Source organism: Cornus florida, unplaced genomic scaffold, assembly GCF_030987335.1.
Source record: "Cornus florida cultivar Cherokee Brave unplaced genomic scaffold, ASM3098733v1 CherokeeBrave_3.0.0_Hap2_Chr11, whole genome shotgun sequence".
Lineage (NCBI taxonomy): Eukaryota > Viridiplantae > Streptophyta > Magnoliopsida > Cornales > Cornaceae > Cornus > Cornus florida.
The window spans coordinates 137,232,233-137,249,998 of NW_026775581.1; the positions used below are offsets into that span (position 1 = coordinate 137,232,233).

At 28.7% G+C, this 17,766-nt stretch overlaps 1 protein-coding gene across 3 annotated transcripts; it reads right to left on the minus strand.

Annotated features, from left to right (window-relative positions):
• Positions 1 to 2,670: 2,670 nt before the first annotated feature.
• LOC132285850 (ADP-ribosylation factor 1-like) lies at positions 2,671 to 10,964 on the minus strand. 3 transcript variants are annotated; one of them, XM_059788079.1, is made up of 7 exons: positions 10,804 to 10,956; positions 9,386 to 9,570; positions 6,852 to 6,922; positions 6,088 to 6,207; positions 5,281 to 5,399; positions 3,157 to 3,238; positions 2,671 to 2,927 (listed from the first exon to the last, which is right to left on the minus strand). In XM_059788079.1, exons 2-7 carry the CDS (start codon positions 9,531 to 9,533, stop codon positions 2,922 to 2,924), a joined length of 546 nt encoding a protein of 181 aa, XP_059644062.1. In that variant the 5' UTR covers positions 9,534 to 9,570; positions 10,804 to 10,956; the 3' UTR covers positions 2,671 to 2,921. The 3 variants fall into 3 exon arrangements, with proteins under 3 accessions (XP_059644062.1, XP_059644061.1, XP_059644060.1); XM_059788078.1 differs by lacking the exon at positions 2,671 to 2,927 and having other exon boundaries at positions 3,130 to 3,238; positions 10,721 to 10,964; XM_059788077.1 differs by lacking the exon at positions 2,671 to 2,927 and having other exon boundaries at positions 3,130 to 3,238; positions 10,804 to 10,962.
• Between the last annotated feature and the right edge of the window lie 6,802 nt (positions 10,965 to 17,766).

A 17,766-nucleotide genomic window follows, 5' to 3' on the forward strand; every position in this document is an offset into this window, starting at 1 on the left:
TTATAATTCGTGTTCACTATAACTATAAAAAAAAATATAAAATAAAGGTAAAACGAGGACAAAGAACATTGGAGATGAATAAAATGAGGCCATGATTGCAAAAATTATGTGATTGTCAAGTGAATGAAATTGAAAAAATATAATAATAATAATAATAATAATAATAATAATAATATCACAATCATTAAATGTGGCGATCTTGTGAGTGGGTAAGTGTGAACGTGTACAATTGGCACCAATGAACTATCACATTGGATAAGATACAAGTGCATAATCACACATCACTTCAGTGTGGATAGGACATGCTATATGTAAATTTAACATTCTTCTATAACACAACGCGTTTTAAAGTCATGGTTGTGAGCCTATCAAAACTTTGAGGTTAAAGCATGTTTAATTTGAAGAAGTCTTAAGATGAATGACCCCATGAAAAATCTTTAGTCCCACTATCCTGAGGAGTCTCCAGTCCCAGTAATTTTTCTTCACATACTTAAATGCAATTAGTATATGAATCTGGAAATAAAATATTGAGTTCCCATTGAATTGATACTTATTGAGTTACATGTTCTCTTTTCTTTTCTAGATAATCCCAATCAGATTGGCTGGTATGACTATTAGCAAGAAATTATACGTTATAACGTATGGTTATAAATAATTAAAACAAAGTGAACTTACAATATAACTAAAAAGTTAATTAATTTACTTTGATAAATTATTTGTGGACGTCGATTATACCAGGTCAACATTGCAATCGTTACCACGTATAATATCTCACAATAATAGAAATTGTGAATTGTAATTCTTAAAAGGTGTGTGTAAAATTATTCAACTTTTAACTTTTTTAACTTTAAATAGTATGTACCATTCTATGTCGAATTGGGTGGATTTTAGTGGTTTAGATTGTATTATGGCAATGTTGGACAAGTCATTATCATAATTGAGATCACCATTGAAAGATATTAAAATGGGTTTTAAAACAATTGTAATCCACACAAAGCCTCATCATCAATAATAGGAGGAAGAAAAACCAAAATTGAATGTATTGGGATCATGATATGTGGTTTAGCCAAAAACACTAATTATGTACTGTTTAAAAGGACTAATGCCTAAAATGGGTCCATAATTTGATATTAATAGAAACTTTCTTCTTAATATCTCAACTCATAACTGTGCAGAGTCTGACACTTCATGTGAGAGTAATAAGATGACAGCATTGCCCTTTGAATATCCATTTTGTGGTCATGAATGAATTGGTAATGGTTGTTCATATGATTATCCTTTATATTCATCAAAGTTTATATAGTAAATATCTATTGTGTATATCTAGACCTGCCGGGTAAAATATTTTTAATACATTACTAAATAAATGTTCATCATATAATGGTGCCTTAAAATTGATAAATTACTTTTTAAAGTTTCAACCAAGAACATTACTATCAGAAAGAAACTTCTAGAAGTTAAATCCAACATCAATGGATCAATTAATTTGAAGGGCATTTTCATAGTTGGTAGATAACTCTTCAATTAGGTGTTTCGGCATTCGAACTTCTCTCCTTAAAAAAAAAAAAAAAACATAATAATAATAATAAACTAATCTGAAACAGTTAAGTCCTTTGGAACATTAGTTGAAAAGGAGAAAAATAAAAAAAAAAATCAGATTTATAAATAAATAAAAATCATAGAAATATCATCTTGGAAAGCTGAATGGGTTAGTTCCGTGTAGAAAGTGGCATTGCATACTTAATTGGTTAAAGCAATGCACATGAGGATGCAAATAATGGGCGGTGCCACTAGTACTTTAGAAGAAAAAGGCTCAGTCCTAACCACGTGTTTAATATGTGGTTAACAATCAAATAGCTTCTCTATTTGCTTTAAAGTGTGATTACTGTTATACTTGAATCCCATTCACCTATTTGTTTGCATCTCTAGACCACAACGCTCCAAACAAACAAATATATATATATATATATATATATATCACACACATAACCTTGAGTCACCAACTTTATACCTTTTCTACTAAACTTTGTAGTGGGTTTGAACCTGACGCCTAATACAAGACTTTCAAGAATCAGGCTAAGCCTAAAACTTACAATTTTTTAAGCACTATTTACAGCTCTATTCCTACTCCATCAAGATTTATAGTCTGCAACGATAATTCAAATGCTAATCATTTTCATGCAATCAAGCAAAAACCCGAAGAAACTTTGATAACTTTATTGTCACAGTCCAATCAAAGAGGTTTGCGACACGACAAGGATTTTGCGTGGCATCTATTTGACAAGTGTTTTGAATTGTCTCAAGGAATGTAAAAGATTTATAGAGAGAGAACAAAGACACAGAATTGTAGAGCACGTGAAGAGCAAGCGCTAACTCCAGCCAGCACTGGTAAACGCATGAAGAAAGTAACTTAAAGATTTCTACCGTGTAAGAGAGACTAGTGTCTGTGTAGGGATTTTAATAAACAAATTTAATATTGTTCGTCACGTAGAAGCATAAATAAATGTATAAACAAATATAAATCATCCTCATATTTCACTCCTTTTTAATAACTATTCTAGCTTTGGAATACCTTTCAACCGATTAAAATTTAACCGAATTGCTACAGCTACAACATCTTGAAAAGCCAATTTTGACCCATGACTGGAACATTTCTAGGACAACATAATATTCAGAAAGAGACGGCAACACCATACATAATAGTATCATTTACAGCTAAAGACCATAGGCAGTAGCCAAGCACCAGTTATACAAAACCAAAAAATAGCTTCAAAAATTGTATCCATCTCAACATCTTGCTACTACAACGTCATTGAAAATTTCAAGAAAATGTAGTCTAGGAATTGCAACAATATCATAAAACGCCTACATTAGTATCTCCCCACGCATTGAGCGAAAAAACCACCAGCAAACCGCAATCCTCAAGCCTGCAAGCAAAAGATATAAATGTAAGGTCAAAATCGACATAATATTTAATTCCGACCACCATCCCCTGGCAAAAACAGAAAGTGAGGTAACATAAAACAAAACCTCTCTAATGCTTAAACTTGCTGCTGTTCATTGCAACATTTAGCAAACATGCAAGTCTTATTATATAGAGACTACCATCACTGAGAGAATTCTATTTACTACTACTTTTTACTTTCATGTACTTGCCTTGCTAGCAATATTGTTGGATAGCCAATCCAAGCCTTCATAAAGGCCCTCCCCAGATGTTGCACATGTGCTTTGGATGTACCTGAGATGGACATACCACATTCAAATCAGCAGGAGTACAAGCCATCGTATTTATCTGTGAATTTCTTTTCATCCAAAAATCTATGTGAATTACATGGAACAAGCAATTTCAATAGTTCATTCAAAATTTCATATACTTCAACTTATTAAACATTTACCATAACTCATGATATTCTTTAGCACATATTCAGCACATATCAAGGTAAAAAACCACAAAGGGAAGAGGTATATACATATATAAAACTATTAAAGTCCATTTTCGGTGAAATCGAATTATTACATAAAATACTTGGCCAAGTGGCAAGTTCTGCGCCATCTAAACAAATGAGCCAAACTGTGGTAGAGAACCGTGGCAGCAGCCTTTTAAAGTATATAAATGGCGTTGCAAGGAGGGTTCTAAGGCTCAAACCTTAATTTGGCACATACTAAACAATGGGGGGTCCACTTGGAGTCTTGCATAATTAGGGGGTGGGTTTGGTCAAATTGCATTATTTTGGTAATTGCATTAATTATGGTGAAATTGCATTGTTTTGGTAAATTGCATCAATTAAGTTATTTGCTACTTTACTAAGCTAGAGTCAATTTTTGTTTACCTCCATTGTAGGGTAATCCAAGGGTCATCCTTTATTATAAAAAGGATACTATGTAATTCTGATTACGCAGCCAATGAATGAATAACAAAATATCTTTTGAGATTTCTTGTGAGTGATCTACTAACAACCCCTTGAATCTTAGCTTTGTTTTCTGAATTTCCAGCCTACAACTCTTATTTGCTTTCTTCTATTTGAGCCTGTTCTTTGTCCTACATCAAAGTGGTAGTGACGAGCTATTTTACATAGACTCGCGTAAGTGTATCGAATGAACATGTGTGTCTAAGGCATTGACTTCATCAAATCTCCAAAATCGTTTTATGTACGATTATATGATAAACTTTGAAATATTGTAGATGCATGTCCAATTCTGATCTATTTAAGGCCAAAGCCTCAGTCAAACAGCATTTTATCAAATCATTCCTTACTACCTCTACCCACGTTAGCTTTGGTCTTCTCCTTCCCCTAACATGTCAAAACCATCTTAATAAACTCACTCTCATTTTTATTTCCAATTAGTGCTACTTCAACCAACGCGTGAATGTATTCATTTCTAGTTCTATCATTTCTCATCTTACTGCACATCCATCTTAAGATTTGCATTTCTGCCACTCACTTTACACATGTTTTTTAGTTGCCCAACACTAGAATTTTCCTTTCAATCTTAGTGGAAATATGCCGGTTACACCAAAAATACTAGATTTACTTCTTTACACTAAGCACTTATCCATTTAGCTCATCCTGGCTCATCTCCAATTTCTCCTTCATTATGAATAACTAAGCCTAAATGATGGAAATGTTCACTTCTTTACACTTCACGAATACATCTTTATTTGTATTTCTATTTCTAGATCTACCAAAGTTACACTACATATATCAGTTTTCTACTTCTTTTTAACCTTTAAAATTCTAGAACTTCCCTCCAAATTACCAATTTAGCACTTGCTCTAGTTTCAACCACTAAAACAATATCAACAACATATAAATGTGTCTCGTCAGTTCATCCATAATTAAGACAAAAAAGGATATGGACTAAATACTGACCTTTGATGTAAGCCTACAGTAATTATAAAAAATATATATGTGATTTAATTGTTGACTATGGCTAAATATTTATATTGTTCAATATTTCAGATTATTTTTTAGAGTGAAATAATGTTTTCACTCGCTTTGAAACAATAAGACAAGAAAAGGAACATAATAAGAGAGTTTTATATACAATTATATAATGAACTTTAAATATTGTAGATGTCTGTCTATTCATATATGTGGAAAACACATCACATACCCATGTCCCAACGTTGAGTGACCTACACGGTCAAGCATTTTCAAAGAGTCTATGTAGCATAGGTGACAAGTCCATGCTTTTTGTGAACATCAAAGATGTTGAAATTAGTGCTGTACATAGACATAGACTATTGCAATGCCAAGGAAAGAAAAAAAGAAACTTTACCAATGGCGTTGGCGGAGTGAATGCAGACCAAGCTTGTCAGTTATTTCCGCAGCATTCATTGCATTGGGTAGATCTTGTTTGTTTGCAAAGACGAGCAAAACAGCATCTCTCAGTTCATCCTGGAACAGAGTAACATTAACAAATCAAACTCTTGTACTAAAAGATTCTAGTTATAAACCCCTTTTGTCCTACTTAACCAAAATGGAACAAACTAATACAGAAATTATATAGAGGTCTCTCAACTTATAGAGACATACATACATAAAATACACAAATTCAATAACAAATAACAAGGCGATGCAGCAAATACCTCAAAACAGGATATAAGACTCAATCCTTTAATCTAAACAAAGCGATGCAGCAAACATAGTTTAAGCAGGCAAGAAATTTACATGATAAGGACAAATGAGATAGAGTAACTGCTTTTATTCACTTTCATCATTATATAAAATTATGATATACCACATTGTCCAAATATGACTTCTTTTCCAAGATTATGTTACTTTAAATTTAAAATTTTAGGAACATAATTTAGATATTACCAGAAGTATATACCAAGTTAGAGCAAATCAAAGCCTTGCTTAATATACCAGTATTGATAATACACAGAGAACTATAATGGACTAGAACTATAATTGACTAGAAAGTTCTCCAACATGAAGCACATAATGGACTACTTACCAACCCATTCAGAAACGGCCAAATGGCATAGTAAACAACAGCCATCCAATGTTACCAAAGGCACCAACTGCTATGTGACAATCAACAAAATATCCAAGATTTATAGCATAAACAGCAGTAATGTACCTCATTCAACATCCTATGCAGCTCATCCCTTGCCTCAACAACTCGATCTCTATCATTGCTATCTACCACAAATATAAGACCCTGAGTGTTTTGAAAGTAATGCCTCCACAATGGACGGATCTATGTTGCAAAGAAAGTACATTGGTTACTCTTTAGACAGAATAAAAGTTAAAAAGAAATCCCAATACAATTTTACCATTACCATAGTTCAAAGAGTAATGATTATACCCTAATAAAGAATCACAAGATATGCTACAATATACAGGACATACCCACTCTACATTCGGTGTAACATATAATGAACATGCATATACATCCATGGTTGGATCAAAGCAAACAGCTTGGATGACTAAAAAAAGTGCATTACTATTTACTTCAAAAATAGGCAGATAAGAGACCAGACAAGGTGTAACGGTTTTCTGCTACATAAAGCATAATATAACATAATACTAACCAATGATGCATTACAACCAAAAGACAGATTTAAGCCATTATAGAAAGGATGATATGCTACATACCACTGTGCAACTCTCCCATACAATACAAAAATGCTCAAATTCATTCTTTTAACTTTCCTTGAAGCATTTCAAATTTTATCAAGCCTCATCCAATTTGTTGAATGTTCATTTGGGTTGGAGCAAGAAATGTGGGTTTAAATCAACAAATTGAATAAAAACATGTCCACGTGTAAACTTTAAATATATGTAGTAAGGGAAACATGAATTATTAATTTGGAAAAGAGAAAAGAAAAAGAAAATGTGCACCTTGTCCTGACCACCAACATCCCAAACAGTGAAGCTGATGTTCTTATATTCCACTGTCTCCACATTAAATCCTGCAAGAATGAACTCCTTTAAATTCTTTTCCTTAAAAATATAAATAATGCAGCTTGATTAAGAAGAAGTTATGACTAAGAAGCATTCCATAAACAGTAAATGGCAATTATGAAACTTTTCTGCTAAACATACACTTTTTTACCAATTCCATCAATCTCAGCTCGTATTATAAGATCACTAAAGATCTAAAATGATCCAAGTACCTAAAAAGAAATCATGTATAACTACAGCAACAAGAAGCAAAGCCTTTTTTACAACTACTTGCAGTTGGCTAGATGAATCATCCTTTTTTTATGAATCAGTGTTCCCCTCATGCTAGCAGCGCCTTTAACATTAACCATATCAGTGCCATGGTTGTCAAAATCGCAATCTGGATCTAGGATCGCCCAGTAGTGAGAAATCAATCCATATCAGATAGAAAATCGTTTGCAAATAGAATAGTTGTAGACTCGGCAGGATCGTGTGTGGGATCGTAGGATCGGGCGATTTTACACGATTCCACAAATTATACTTCATTGACCTATGAGGGCTGTTTTTTGGAGTTTGTTGGGCTGTCATTAGGTTTTATGGGGTTTTTTGGCTATTTAAAGCATATAGCTCAACTTTTTAAGCCAACATGCAACAAAAAAACAAATAACCTATAAAAACATGACTTTAGACTAGGGCACGAGTCTCCAAAGTCTCTTTCAATCGCAAAGTGTGGCAATTTGTGTCAAACAACATCGGATGACCTCCAGTGAGGATCAGCAACTTCTGGCGAGGGTGATAAACCTCCAACAAAATCCTTCTAGGTCTCTCTATTGTGTAATATTCTCTCTCAATGGCCTTGGGCTCAGCCTGTTGTGCTTGAGCTTCTGACGCGTGGGATCGAGCCACCACCAGCTTTGCCACTAGCAATGACTGAACCCTAGATACTGCTCTTTGGACCAAATCACTTTCCATGTTTGTGGGATATGCCTAAAGAGAGAAAGTATATCGATGGAAACAAAACAGAAAAATGTCTATAGAGAAAGCTAGGTTTCATCTGTCTCAACAGCTAGTGTTTATAGGAGCTCTGGTTCATCCGTAGTTCCATATGCCTCAGCTAAGGTGGCAAGTGCAACTTAACTAGATTCAAAGCCGGTTTTTGTGGCAATCCCATGTCGAGTTTATGATTTGGATCCATAGCCTGTGGATCGAGTTTTCCGAGTTCAACCACAAATAGCTGGGATAGCTGTGGGAAATACAGGAGCAGAACCATTCGTTGGAGATATAGACTCCGATTGGTCAGTTATTTATTTTGGGGGGTAGTTTTGGGATTATGGATGAAATTAGAGGCCATGAATTAGTTGAGTTGGCATTTTTTCCCTGTAAATTGCATGTTACAAATGTTGTGATATTTCTTTTTCTTTTTTTTTTCATGTTTTGTCCTTATTTTTATTTATTTTAGAGATAGTTTCTTTGAAAAATTTTGAATTGTTTTTCTACTAATTTTATAGGATCATACAATTCTCGATCCAAGTCTACAGATCCTTCACTGATCCTATGTAGAATCCCGATCCCGACAAACTTACCAATTTGACTTTCTCATTCATTCGTCTAGAATCGATGCTAATTGCACCCTTACAATTCAACAAAAAAATTTGCAACAATTCATGCTTTGACCAAAAGATGCATAAGATACCATAAAACTAACACCACTAACAAGAACAACAAAAAAAAGAAAAAGAAAAAAAAAAATGACGACTCTATTGCATTACCCACAATCACTTGTATTTGCCTATGCCAATAATTTTCTAAAGCTGCAGACCTGTCCACTATGAGGGTCCATTTGGTACTACTCTCATTATTCATGTCATTCACTTCCAGACATTAAACATCAGTAATATATCCATAAGTTTAACGTCAATGTTCAAAAAATTATATTCTCAATAAAGCATATTTCATACAACTTTTCCCCATCGCATTTAACAAGTTAGTGTTATCCAACATATCACTTTACATTTTAAAAAACTCAATATTGCATGTATAGTTTTTTCTCTCTCTGTAATATATATAGCCCTTAATTTGATTTCATCTTTCAAAAAGATTTACATGCAATACTTATCAAAAAAAAAAGATTTACATGCAATAAGCACAATTCATACAATTTTCCCCATCACAACTAATAACTAGTGCTATATGAAATACCCTGATCCAAAACCTTAAACTATGGTCAAATAAAAAAATGTAAAGTATCTCCTGCTTTAACAGAAGAATTACCATAGCTCATTCAAATGACTAGATCAAAAACAACATATAAATAATACACCAACCAACAAAAAACTGGCACAAATTATAACCCAAATGATTTATGCTTCGAAGTAAAATTAATCAGAAAATTGGAAAACACAGACTGATTAAAAAAGAAAATTCTTCCATAAAACTAACCAATAATTAATACAGTAGAAATTTTAATTGTTAATGTCCCAGTCTGGACTTACCAATGGTCGGGATTGTCGTGACAATTTCTCCAAGTTTGAACTTGTACAGGATGGTAGTCTTACCCGCAGCATCAAGACCTACCATCAGAATGCGCATCTCTTTCTTGGCAAAAAGCCTGCTAAAAAGCTTCGTGAATGTCAGCCCCATCTCTGTCTTGCTTCAGTGGATTCTGGATCACTCGAGACTGACATATAAGAAAATAAAAAAATCAGCAACAAAAAATCCGAGTACAGACATAGGCACTACACCAAATAGAGAAGGTAAAAAAAAAAATCTTAGAATGCCAGAACATATTAAACATTTTTGTCAAGAGAAAGATGTGTTGGACGGCATCAGCACTAACATAAAAAGCAGGCACAGATGTACCAAGGGCCGAGTGGGGGGCGCCCATCCCCACAGAATTTTATTTTTTTTTACACTACAACCTGTAGTTTTTGTTAAAATTTTAAAAATACTCCCACTTAATTTTTGAAAATATCCCACTATATATCATTGCCCCCACAGGTAATTAGGTAGTCATCTCTCTCTCTCTCTCTAGTTTTCTCACTCTCTAGCATCTGTTAGAGAAGGCATTCCTTGCTATGAATATTATGAGGAATTTGACTGCACAATTGGATGAAGGATCAATGGATGCGTGATAGTTTGATTGTATATGTTTTAGAAGGGAGATTCCTTAGCATAAAATTAAAACTATTATACAGAAATTTGAAAACTCATCAAGACCAGATGTAAATGCACGCATTGAAAATATCAATTAATGTTAAGTTATTTTATTTATTATGATACTTTGGAGCTTGTTATTTTTTAAGGCCGCCCATCGTAGAATTTTCTAGCTCCGATCAGAACGAAAAGGGCGCTCCCACCACTAAACGTGGTTCCCTATTCAAAACCGTGACCTACAATCTACAATGAAACACCCTTACCAGAAAAACTCAAAATTGGAATACATTTTTGAATATTTAAGCATAAATCATAATTATCCCAAAGCAAATGATAGCGAAACTCCTAAAATCCATATGCGATCCGATTAACGAACCTCATTAACCTCGATATAGTCCAAATTGCATTCAAAGCATTTCAGAGACACGTTCAAATCACGGAACGATAAAATCGACAGATCTATATAGTGATATATAGTTAGCGTGAATTTTCATCCACCAATACTAGAGCGCATGAAATTAAACTCGGATCGTATCAGACCAATTTCAAGAACGGCTAAACGAAGTAGAAAAGTGAAAACAATAAATCAATATAAATGATCGAATAGATGTTCATATACTACATATATATATATATATAAGGACGAAATTCAAATTGTACACTGCAGATCCTACCTGTTGAGAACAACAAAGATCTGCAACGGGTTTGTGTATGGCTTGAATCGATGCGATAAGAGACGGAGAAAAAGAAGACTAACCTCTGGAGAGCTTCAAACAAGGATCAAATGTAAAGGAAGGGCACAGCGAGAGAGAGAGACGCGGTTTTCCTTCGAGGGATGATGTCAATCTTTCTCTCTCTACCTTATTTAATGACCAGCCCGATTTAACCAGGGTTAGTTTTTAATGTATACTCCACAGTAGCAACGACCTTTTTATTAAATAAAAATGTAGCAGCCAATGGAAGCAAGATAAAGCTGGCTGGTTGATTGTTTATTTTCGATAAAACGACGACGAGAACCGTTGTCTTTTCAAAGACAAATGGATTTGAACTTTGATTCACAACCTCACGTAATTTATCTACTATTTTAATAATGATGATCTCTTAAAAAAAAAAAAAAAAAGGAAAATATTTTTTTTGAAGAATAATATAATAAGGAGAAGCAAAAAGAAAAATGATGAAAATGATAACTGATCAAGTAAAATTTTCAAAAAAAAATTTTAAAAGCCCCTGGCCTAAAAAATATAAAAGAATTCTCCACAAAACATTATTTTTATTCTTAGAATAAAATGAATAGTAATATTCATACTGAATACTTGCCGTAAATTGTTTAACAGAGTAGTTTTTAATTAGTTATTTATATTGTAGGATTCTATTTCTTTTTTTGTTGCATAATTAATTATTTAAAATAATAGTTTTAGCAATTCTGTACAAGTATCATTTTTTGAATAAAATATATAAAAATAATAATACCAATGAAAATTTTGTGTCAACAATATGTGGTTTGGAACTAGTCATCCTTTGGGTGGTGGTCTATAAAATGCCATTGAACAAAACTTATCCTATTAGCTTTCTCAATGCCAATACCATTTTTTTATTTTTTATTTTCCATTAATCATTTTAGAGCAAATGCTTTTACTGGTATAACTGGACCCGGTGATAATATCTAACAAAAGATGCAACACAATTCTGATAAGTACAAAATTAGTGGAATTTTGGTTTAACTCGTTCCAATTGAGATAGGTAACGCTTTGGCCAAATTGTGACATTAATTAATTGTATCGTGTTAGTGTGTTTGGTTTCATAAAATTGTAATTTATAAATTAAAATTTGTAAAATAAAAAAAAAAAAGTAACTCACAAAAATAAATTAAATTATTTTTTAATTTCACAAATTTTAATTTCAAAACTTTAATTTATACGGCCGAACACATCTGAAAAATATTTAGACATATTTATTAATTAGTATCTTGTCATATGTATTAGCCTTTGTCAATTTATTAAACAAGTTAGTCGGATCATGTTATGAGGGTGAGTCTGGTGAGTTAAAATCATGAAAATAGCCGCTTTACATGGCTATACAATATACTTTTTCACATGATAAATGTCCAAATTATAATAGATAGAAAATCCTAATAAGTTATTAAAATAATACTATATAGTAGTAATATATGTATATTTTGCAAAAAAAAAAAAAAAAAAAAATTTGTTTTTTTCTTCAAGTTTTGCTTTATTTAAGGTGTTTATTGTTTTAGCACATGTACCAATAATAGATTAAAAATAATCTTGCTATAAACAAAATTTTAATAAGCAATAGAGCTCCCATAGCATGAGTTCTTGTTTTAGTTAATAAATTGAAAGATATATTAAATAATTTATTACATGTATTAAAAAAAAAATTGTCTCAATTCAATGATTAATTATGAATAATTCATGACTCTTCTTATGACATAGCTTTCTCGAGAGCATTACTCTTCTTTTTTTTTAATTAATTCAAATTCCCGATCCAATAATCTTGTTTTAAAGTACCATCTTTACTCATCTAAAATTTAAAGTATCAATGATAATACTTGCCTCCTACTCCGTAAGAGGAATATTTTTCTTATTGTTGATGTAGGCCAACAAAATTTGGATAAGTAACCCAAAGTTTAATAATTAAAAATTAAACCAAAAAAATGGATCAACCCATTTTTAATGGCTTAACGGGTTCAAATTAATATCACAACACAAATCCCACACTTTTGAATCTCCCTCCTATCCCAAATTGGCCTCCAGCTAATTTGTCACATTGAAATTGTTTATCTCCCTCTTAATCTATCTCTCTCCCCAGCTTTGCCCCAAACAGCTTTGGTGAAACAAGGTTTACTAATTTACTTCAAGCAACAATAATATATACATGCCATATAAAGCAGATATGATATCCTTACACAAATATATATATATATATATATAGACACATAATAAAGTATAGGAAAATGCTATACTTCACAAATTTTAATTTTTTATTTTATCTTAAATTAGGTGATTACTTAGTTAGTCAGTTTATTTGGCTGTTTTGTATATTTTAAAAATAATTTTTTTAATTTAGGAAAAAGTGAAAAAATAGTAAAACTTATGATTATAGATATTAAATATTTAAATAATTAAAGATCTCTTTTTAGTAAATAAGAATCCTAATTTACATAATTTACTTAAAACTTTTTATAATTATATTTTGATTTATTATTTTCTAATTACGATTAAATTTTAAAAACATACCCAACAAAGGTATAGAATTGTTGAAAAACGAAAAACATACCCAACAAAGGTATAGAATTGTTGAAAAACGAAAAAAGTGTATAAGATAAAATATATATATACTACGAGAAAACGTGCGATGCACATGGTGAATGTTTTATAACTTATAGAATTTTTTTTCATATTTTTTTTTTATAATTATTTATTTGAAGCTTGTAAAAATAAACCTTACAAAAAATTGTAATTTTTTGTCAATCTTTTTATATTAATTAAGAAATATTTTTTATATTAATAAATAAATACTGAAATATTTTGAAATTGGTGGTAGAGTTTGAGTTTTGTAAACTAATAAATTCTTTTAGGTTTTTATATTAATACTGAAATATTTATATTTTATTAATTAATATTTTTTATTTTAATACTGAAATATTTGAGTTTTGCAACGTAATAAATTCTTTTAGGTAATTTGGATTTTATTATGTAATTTGTAATTTGAATTTTATTAGGTAATTTGAAATTTAGTATAATTTTAAATTTACAATAGAAATTCAATTCTATTAATATGGAGTTTGTGGTTTTTTTGGAAGACCCTATGTTTTATTTTATTTCAATAAACCATTGTCTAATATGATAGAGTTTTATAGAAAATAAAATAGATAATTTGTGATAGAATTTTATATAAATTATTTTATTTTCCTTAAATATATCATTGTCTAGTTAGATTTATTTTTAATAATAAAACTCGAATCAAGAAAAAATTCATAATAATAAATAGATAAATACGTTAATTTAAATTTTATTAGTTCGATTTTAGAGTTTTATAGATTTCTTTTTTTAATGAAAACTCTTTCCAGATCATCAATTAATAAATATTTTTATATATAAATAAATAAATACTGAAACTCTTTACACATTTCATACTTGTACAGATAAAAACTCTTTTTATATCAATTAATAAAAAAAATTTCTGAAACTTTTTGGCAGAGCTTCTGTATTTTACTCTGAAATTTTGGATTTCTATAATTCTAAATTTGTATACCCCTTTCTCTTTCATCCATGCCTCTATTTACAGGCTTATTGAATTAATAGGATGATAAGATGTGTCTTCTCTTGACAATGACATAATCATAACTGGGCGGGCCAATTATATTGTGATAATTATCCATAAAAAATAACTATTCTTTTTATATCAATTAATAAATATTTTATTATAATTATTTTATTAGGTAATTTTTAAAGTTTTATAGAAACTATTTTTATAAAAACTATTAATATGACAAAATTTATTTCATCATCTTCCTAATCCATTTTCATTGATAAAATGAGAAATGATACATATACATTTATATTCAGTGCTGAATTTTTAACAAAAATAACATATCGTGTCCTAATGTATCTATATTTGTAATTTTTTTTTTCGTTATTTTTTTCAAAAATTTATTAAATAAAACATCAAATTATATCCATATCAATTAATAAATATTTTTATTATAAAACTCATAATAAATAGATAAGTAGATTTAATTTTATTAAAAAAAACTCATAATAAATAGATAAATATGTAATTTGTGTTTGAATTTTATATAAACTCTTTTAAAATCACTTCTTATATTAATTAATAAATAATTTTTTATATTAATAATAATTGTATAATTAGATTTTATTTTATTGAAAAACTAATAATAAATAGATAAATAGGTAATTTGTGTTACAGTTTTACAGAAACTCTTTAAATATATATTTGACTATTGTCATAGAGTTTTATTGAAAATAAAATAGGTAATTTGTGATAGAGTTTCATAGAAATTATTTTATTTTCTTTAAATATATCATTGTCTAATTAGATTTAATTTTCTTGAAAAACTCATAATAAAAACTAATTTGTGTTAGAGTTTTAGAAAAATTATTTCATTTATATATCAATTAATAAATATTTTTTATATTAATAATTCTTATCTAATTAAATTTTCTTTTATTAAAAAATTCATAATAATGAATAGATAAATAGGTTAATTTAAATATTATTAGTTAGATTTTAGAGTTTTTTTGAGTTTTTTTTTTATTTATAAAAACTCTTTTCGTATCAATTAATAAATATTTTTTATATAGGTAAATAAATACTTAAATACTGAAACTCTTTGCACATTTAATAATTGTATAGATAAAAACTATTTTTATATCAATTAATAAATATTTTTTAAAACAAATAATGAAACTCTTTGACAAAACATCTATATTTTACCTTGGAATTCTTTATTTCTATAATTCTCTTTCCTTCATACCTCTATTTATAGGCTTCTTGGATTAATAGGATGATGACATGTGTCCTTCTATAATGACATAATCATAACTGATCACCCGGTTATATTGTGATAACTATCCATAAAAAATAACTATTCTTTTTACATCAATCGATAAATATTTTAGCGTGATTGATTTTATTAAGTAATTTTTAATATTTTATATAAATTATTTTTATAAAAATTATTAATATGACAAAATTTATTTCATCATCCTCCTAATCCATTTTCATTTATAAAATGAGAAATGATACATAGACATTCATATTTAGGGACGAATTTTTAACTAAAATAACACATCATATCCTAATGTATCTATATTTGTAATTTTTGTTTTCATTTTTTTTTCAAATTTTTAAAAAATTTATTGAATAAAACATCGAATTATATCCATATCAATTAATAAATAAATTTTTATTAATGATACTTGTATAATTAGATTTCTTTTTATTAAAAAACTCATAATTAATAGATAAATTGGTAATTTGTGTTGGAGTTTCATAGAAATTCTTTAAATATATATTTGTCCGATGTGATAGAGTTTTATTAAAAATAAAATAAGTAATTTGTCTTAGAATTTTATAGAAATTATTATATTTTCTGTAAATATTTCCTTGTCTAATTAGACTTAATTTTATTAAGAAACTCATAATAAAAGCTAATTTGTGGAAGAGTTTTAGAAAAATTATTTTATTTTATATATCAATTAATAAATATTTTTTATTTTAATAAATCTCGTCGAATTATATATATATATATTTTTTTTAAATTCATAATAATAAATAGATAAATATGTTAATTTAAATTTTATTAGTTAGATTTTAGTTTTATGGGGTTTTTTTATTATTTATTTTTATAAAAACTCTTTTCATATCATCAGTTAATAAACATTTTTTTTATACAAATAAATAAATACCGAAACTCTTTACACATTTAATAATTGTATAGATAAAAACTCTTTTTATATATATTAATAAATATTAAAACTCTTTGACACAAGTTTGTATTTTAACCTAGAATTCTGGATTTATAGAATTCTCAATTTTTGTACCCATTCCTCCTTCTCCATGCCTTTTGGATTAATACGATGATGACACGTGTTCTCCCTTGATAATGATATAATCATAACTGGATTGTGCTGGTTATATTGTGTAATTATCCATAAAAAATAACTATTATTTTTAGATAATAATATAATCATAATTGGACCGGCAATTTATATCACAATAATTATCCATAAAAAATAAACTATTATTTTTATATCAATTAATAAATACTTTATTGTGATTGATTTTATTAGGTAATTTTTAGAGTTTTATAGAAACTATTTATATAAAAACTATTTTTTTGTCAATTTATAAATATTTTTTATAAAAAACTATTTTTTTATCAATTAATAAATATTTTATATATAAATACTGAAATACTAAATTCTTTTTAAATTAATTAATAAATATTTTTTTATATAAATAAATAAATACTAAAATTATTTGGCAGTGCTTTTGTATTTTAGCCTGAAATTATGGATTTCTAAAATTCTCAATTTCTGTACCCCTTCCTCTGTGCCTCTATTTATAGGCTTATTGGATTAATAAGATAATGACATGTGTCCTCCCATGATAATGATATAATAATAACTAGACCAGGCGGGTTATCTTATGATAATTATTCATAAAAAATAACTATTCTTTTTAGATAATGATATAATCATAACTGGACCGGGCCGGTTATATTGTGATAATTATTCATAAAAAATCACTATTTTTTTATATCAATTAATAAATATTTTTATTGTGATTTATTTTATTAGGTAATTTTTAGAGTTTTATAGAAATTATTTTTTAAAAAATTATTTTTTTATCAATTAATAAGTATTTTTTATAAAAAACTATTTTTTTGTCAATTAATAAATAATTTTTATATAAGTAAATAAATACAGAAATACTGAAACACTTTGCACATTTAATAATAGTATATATATATATATATACACACTTGTATATATATTAAAAAAGATTAGTAGATGAAAACAAATTAAAAATAGAGAGAGAAATCCTATTGTAATTATTCGTCATTTTCTTTTCCTCTCAATTGACAAATTTGTTTAGTTTTGTTTGCTAAAGTAGGAATTACAAATGCATAAAAGACTACAGTGTAATATGAATTAAATTAGAGGATATTAATGTC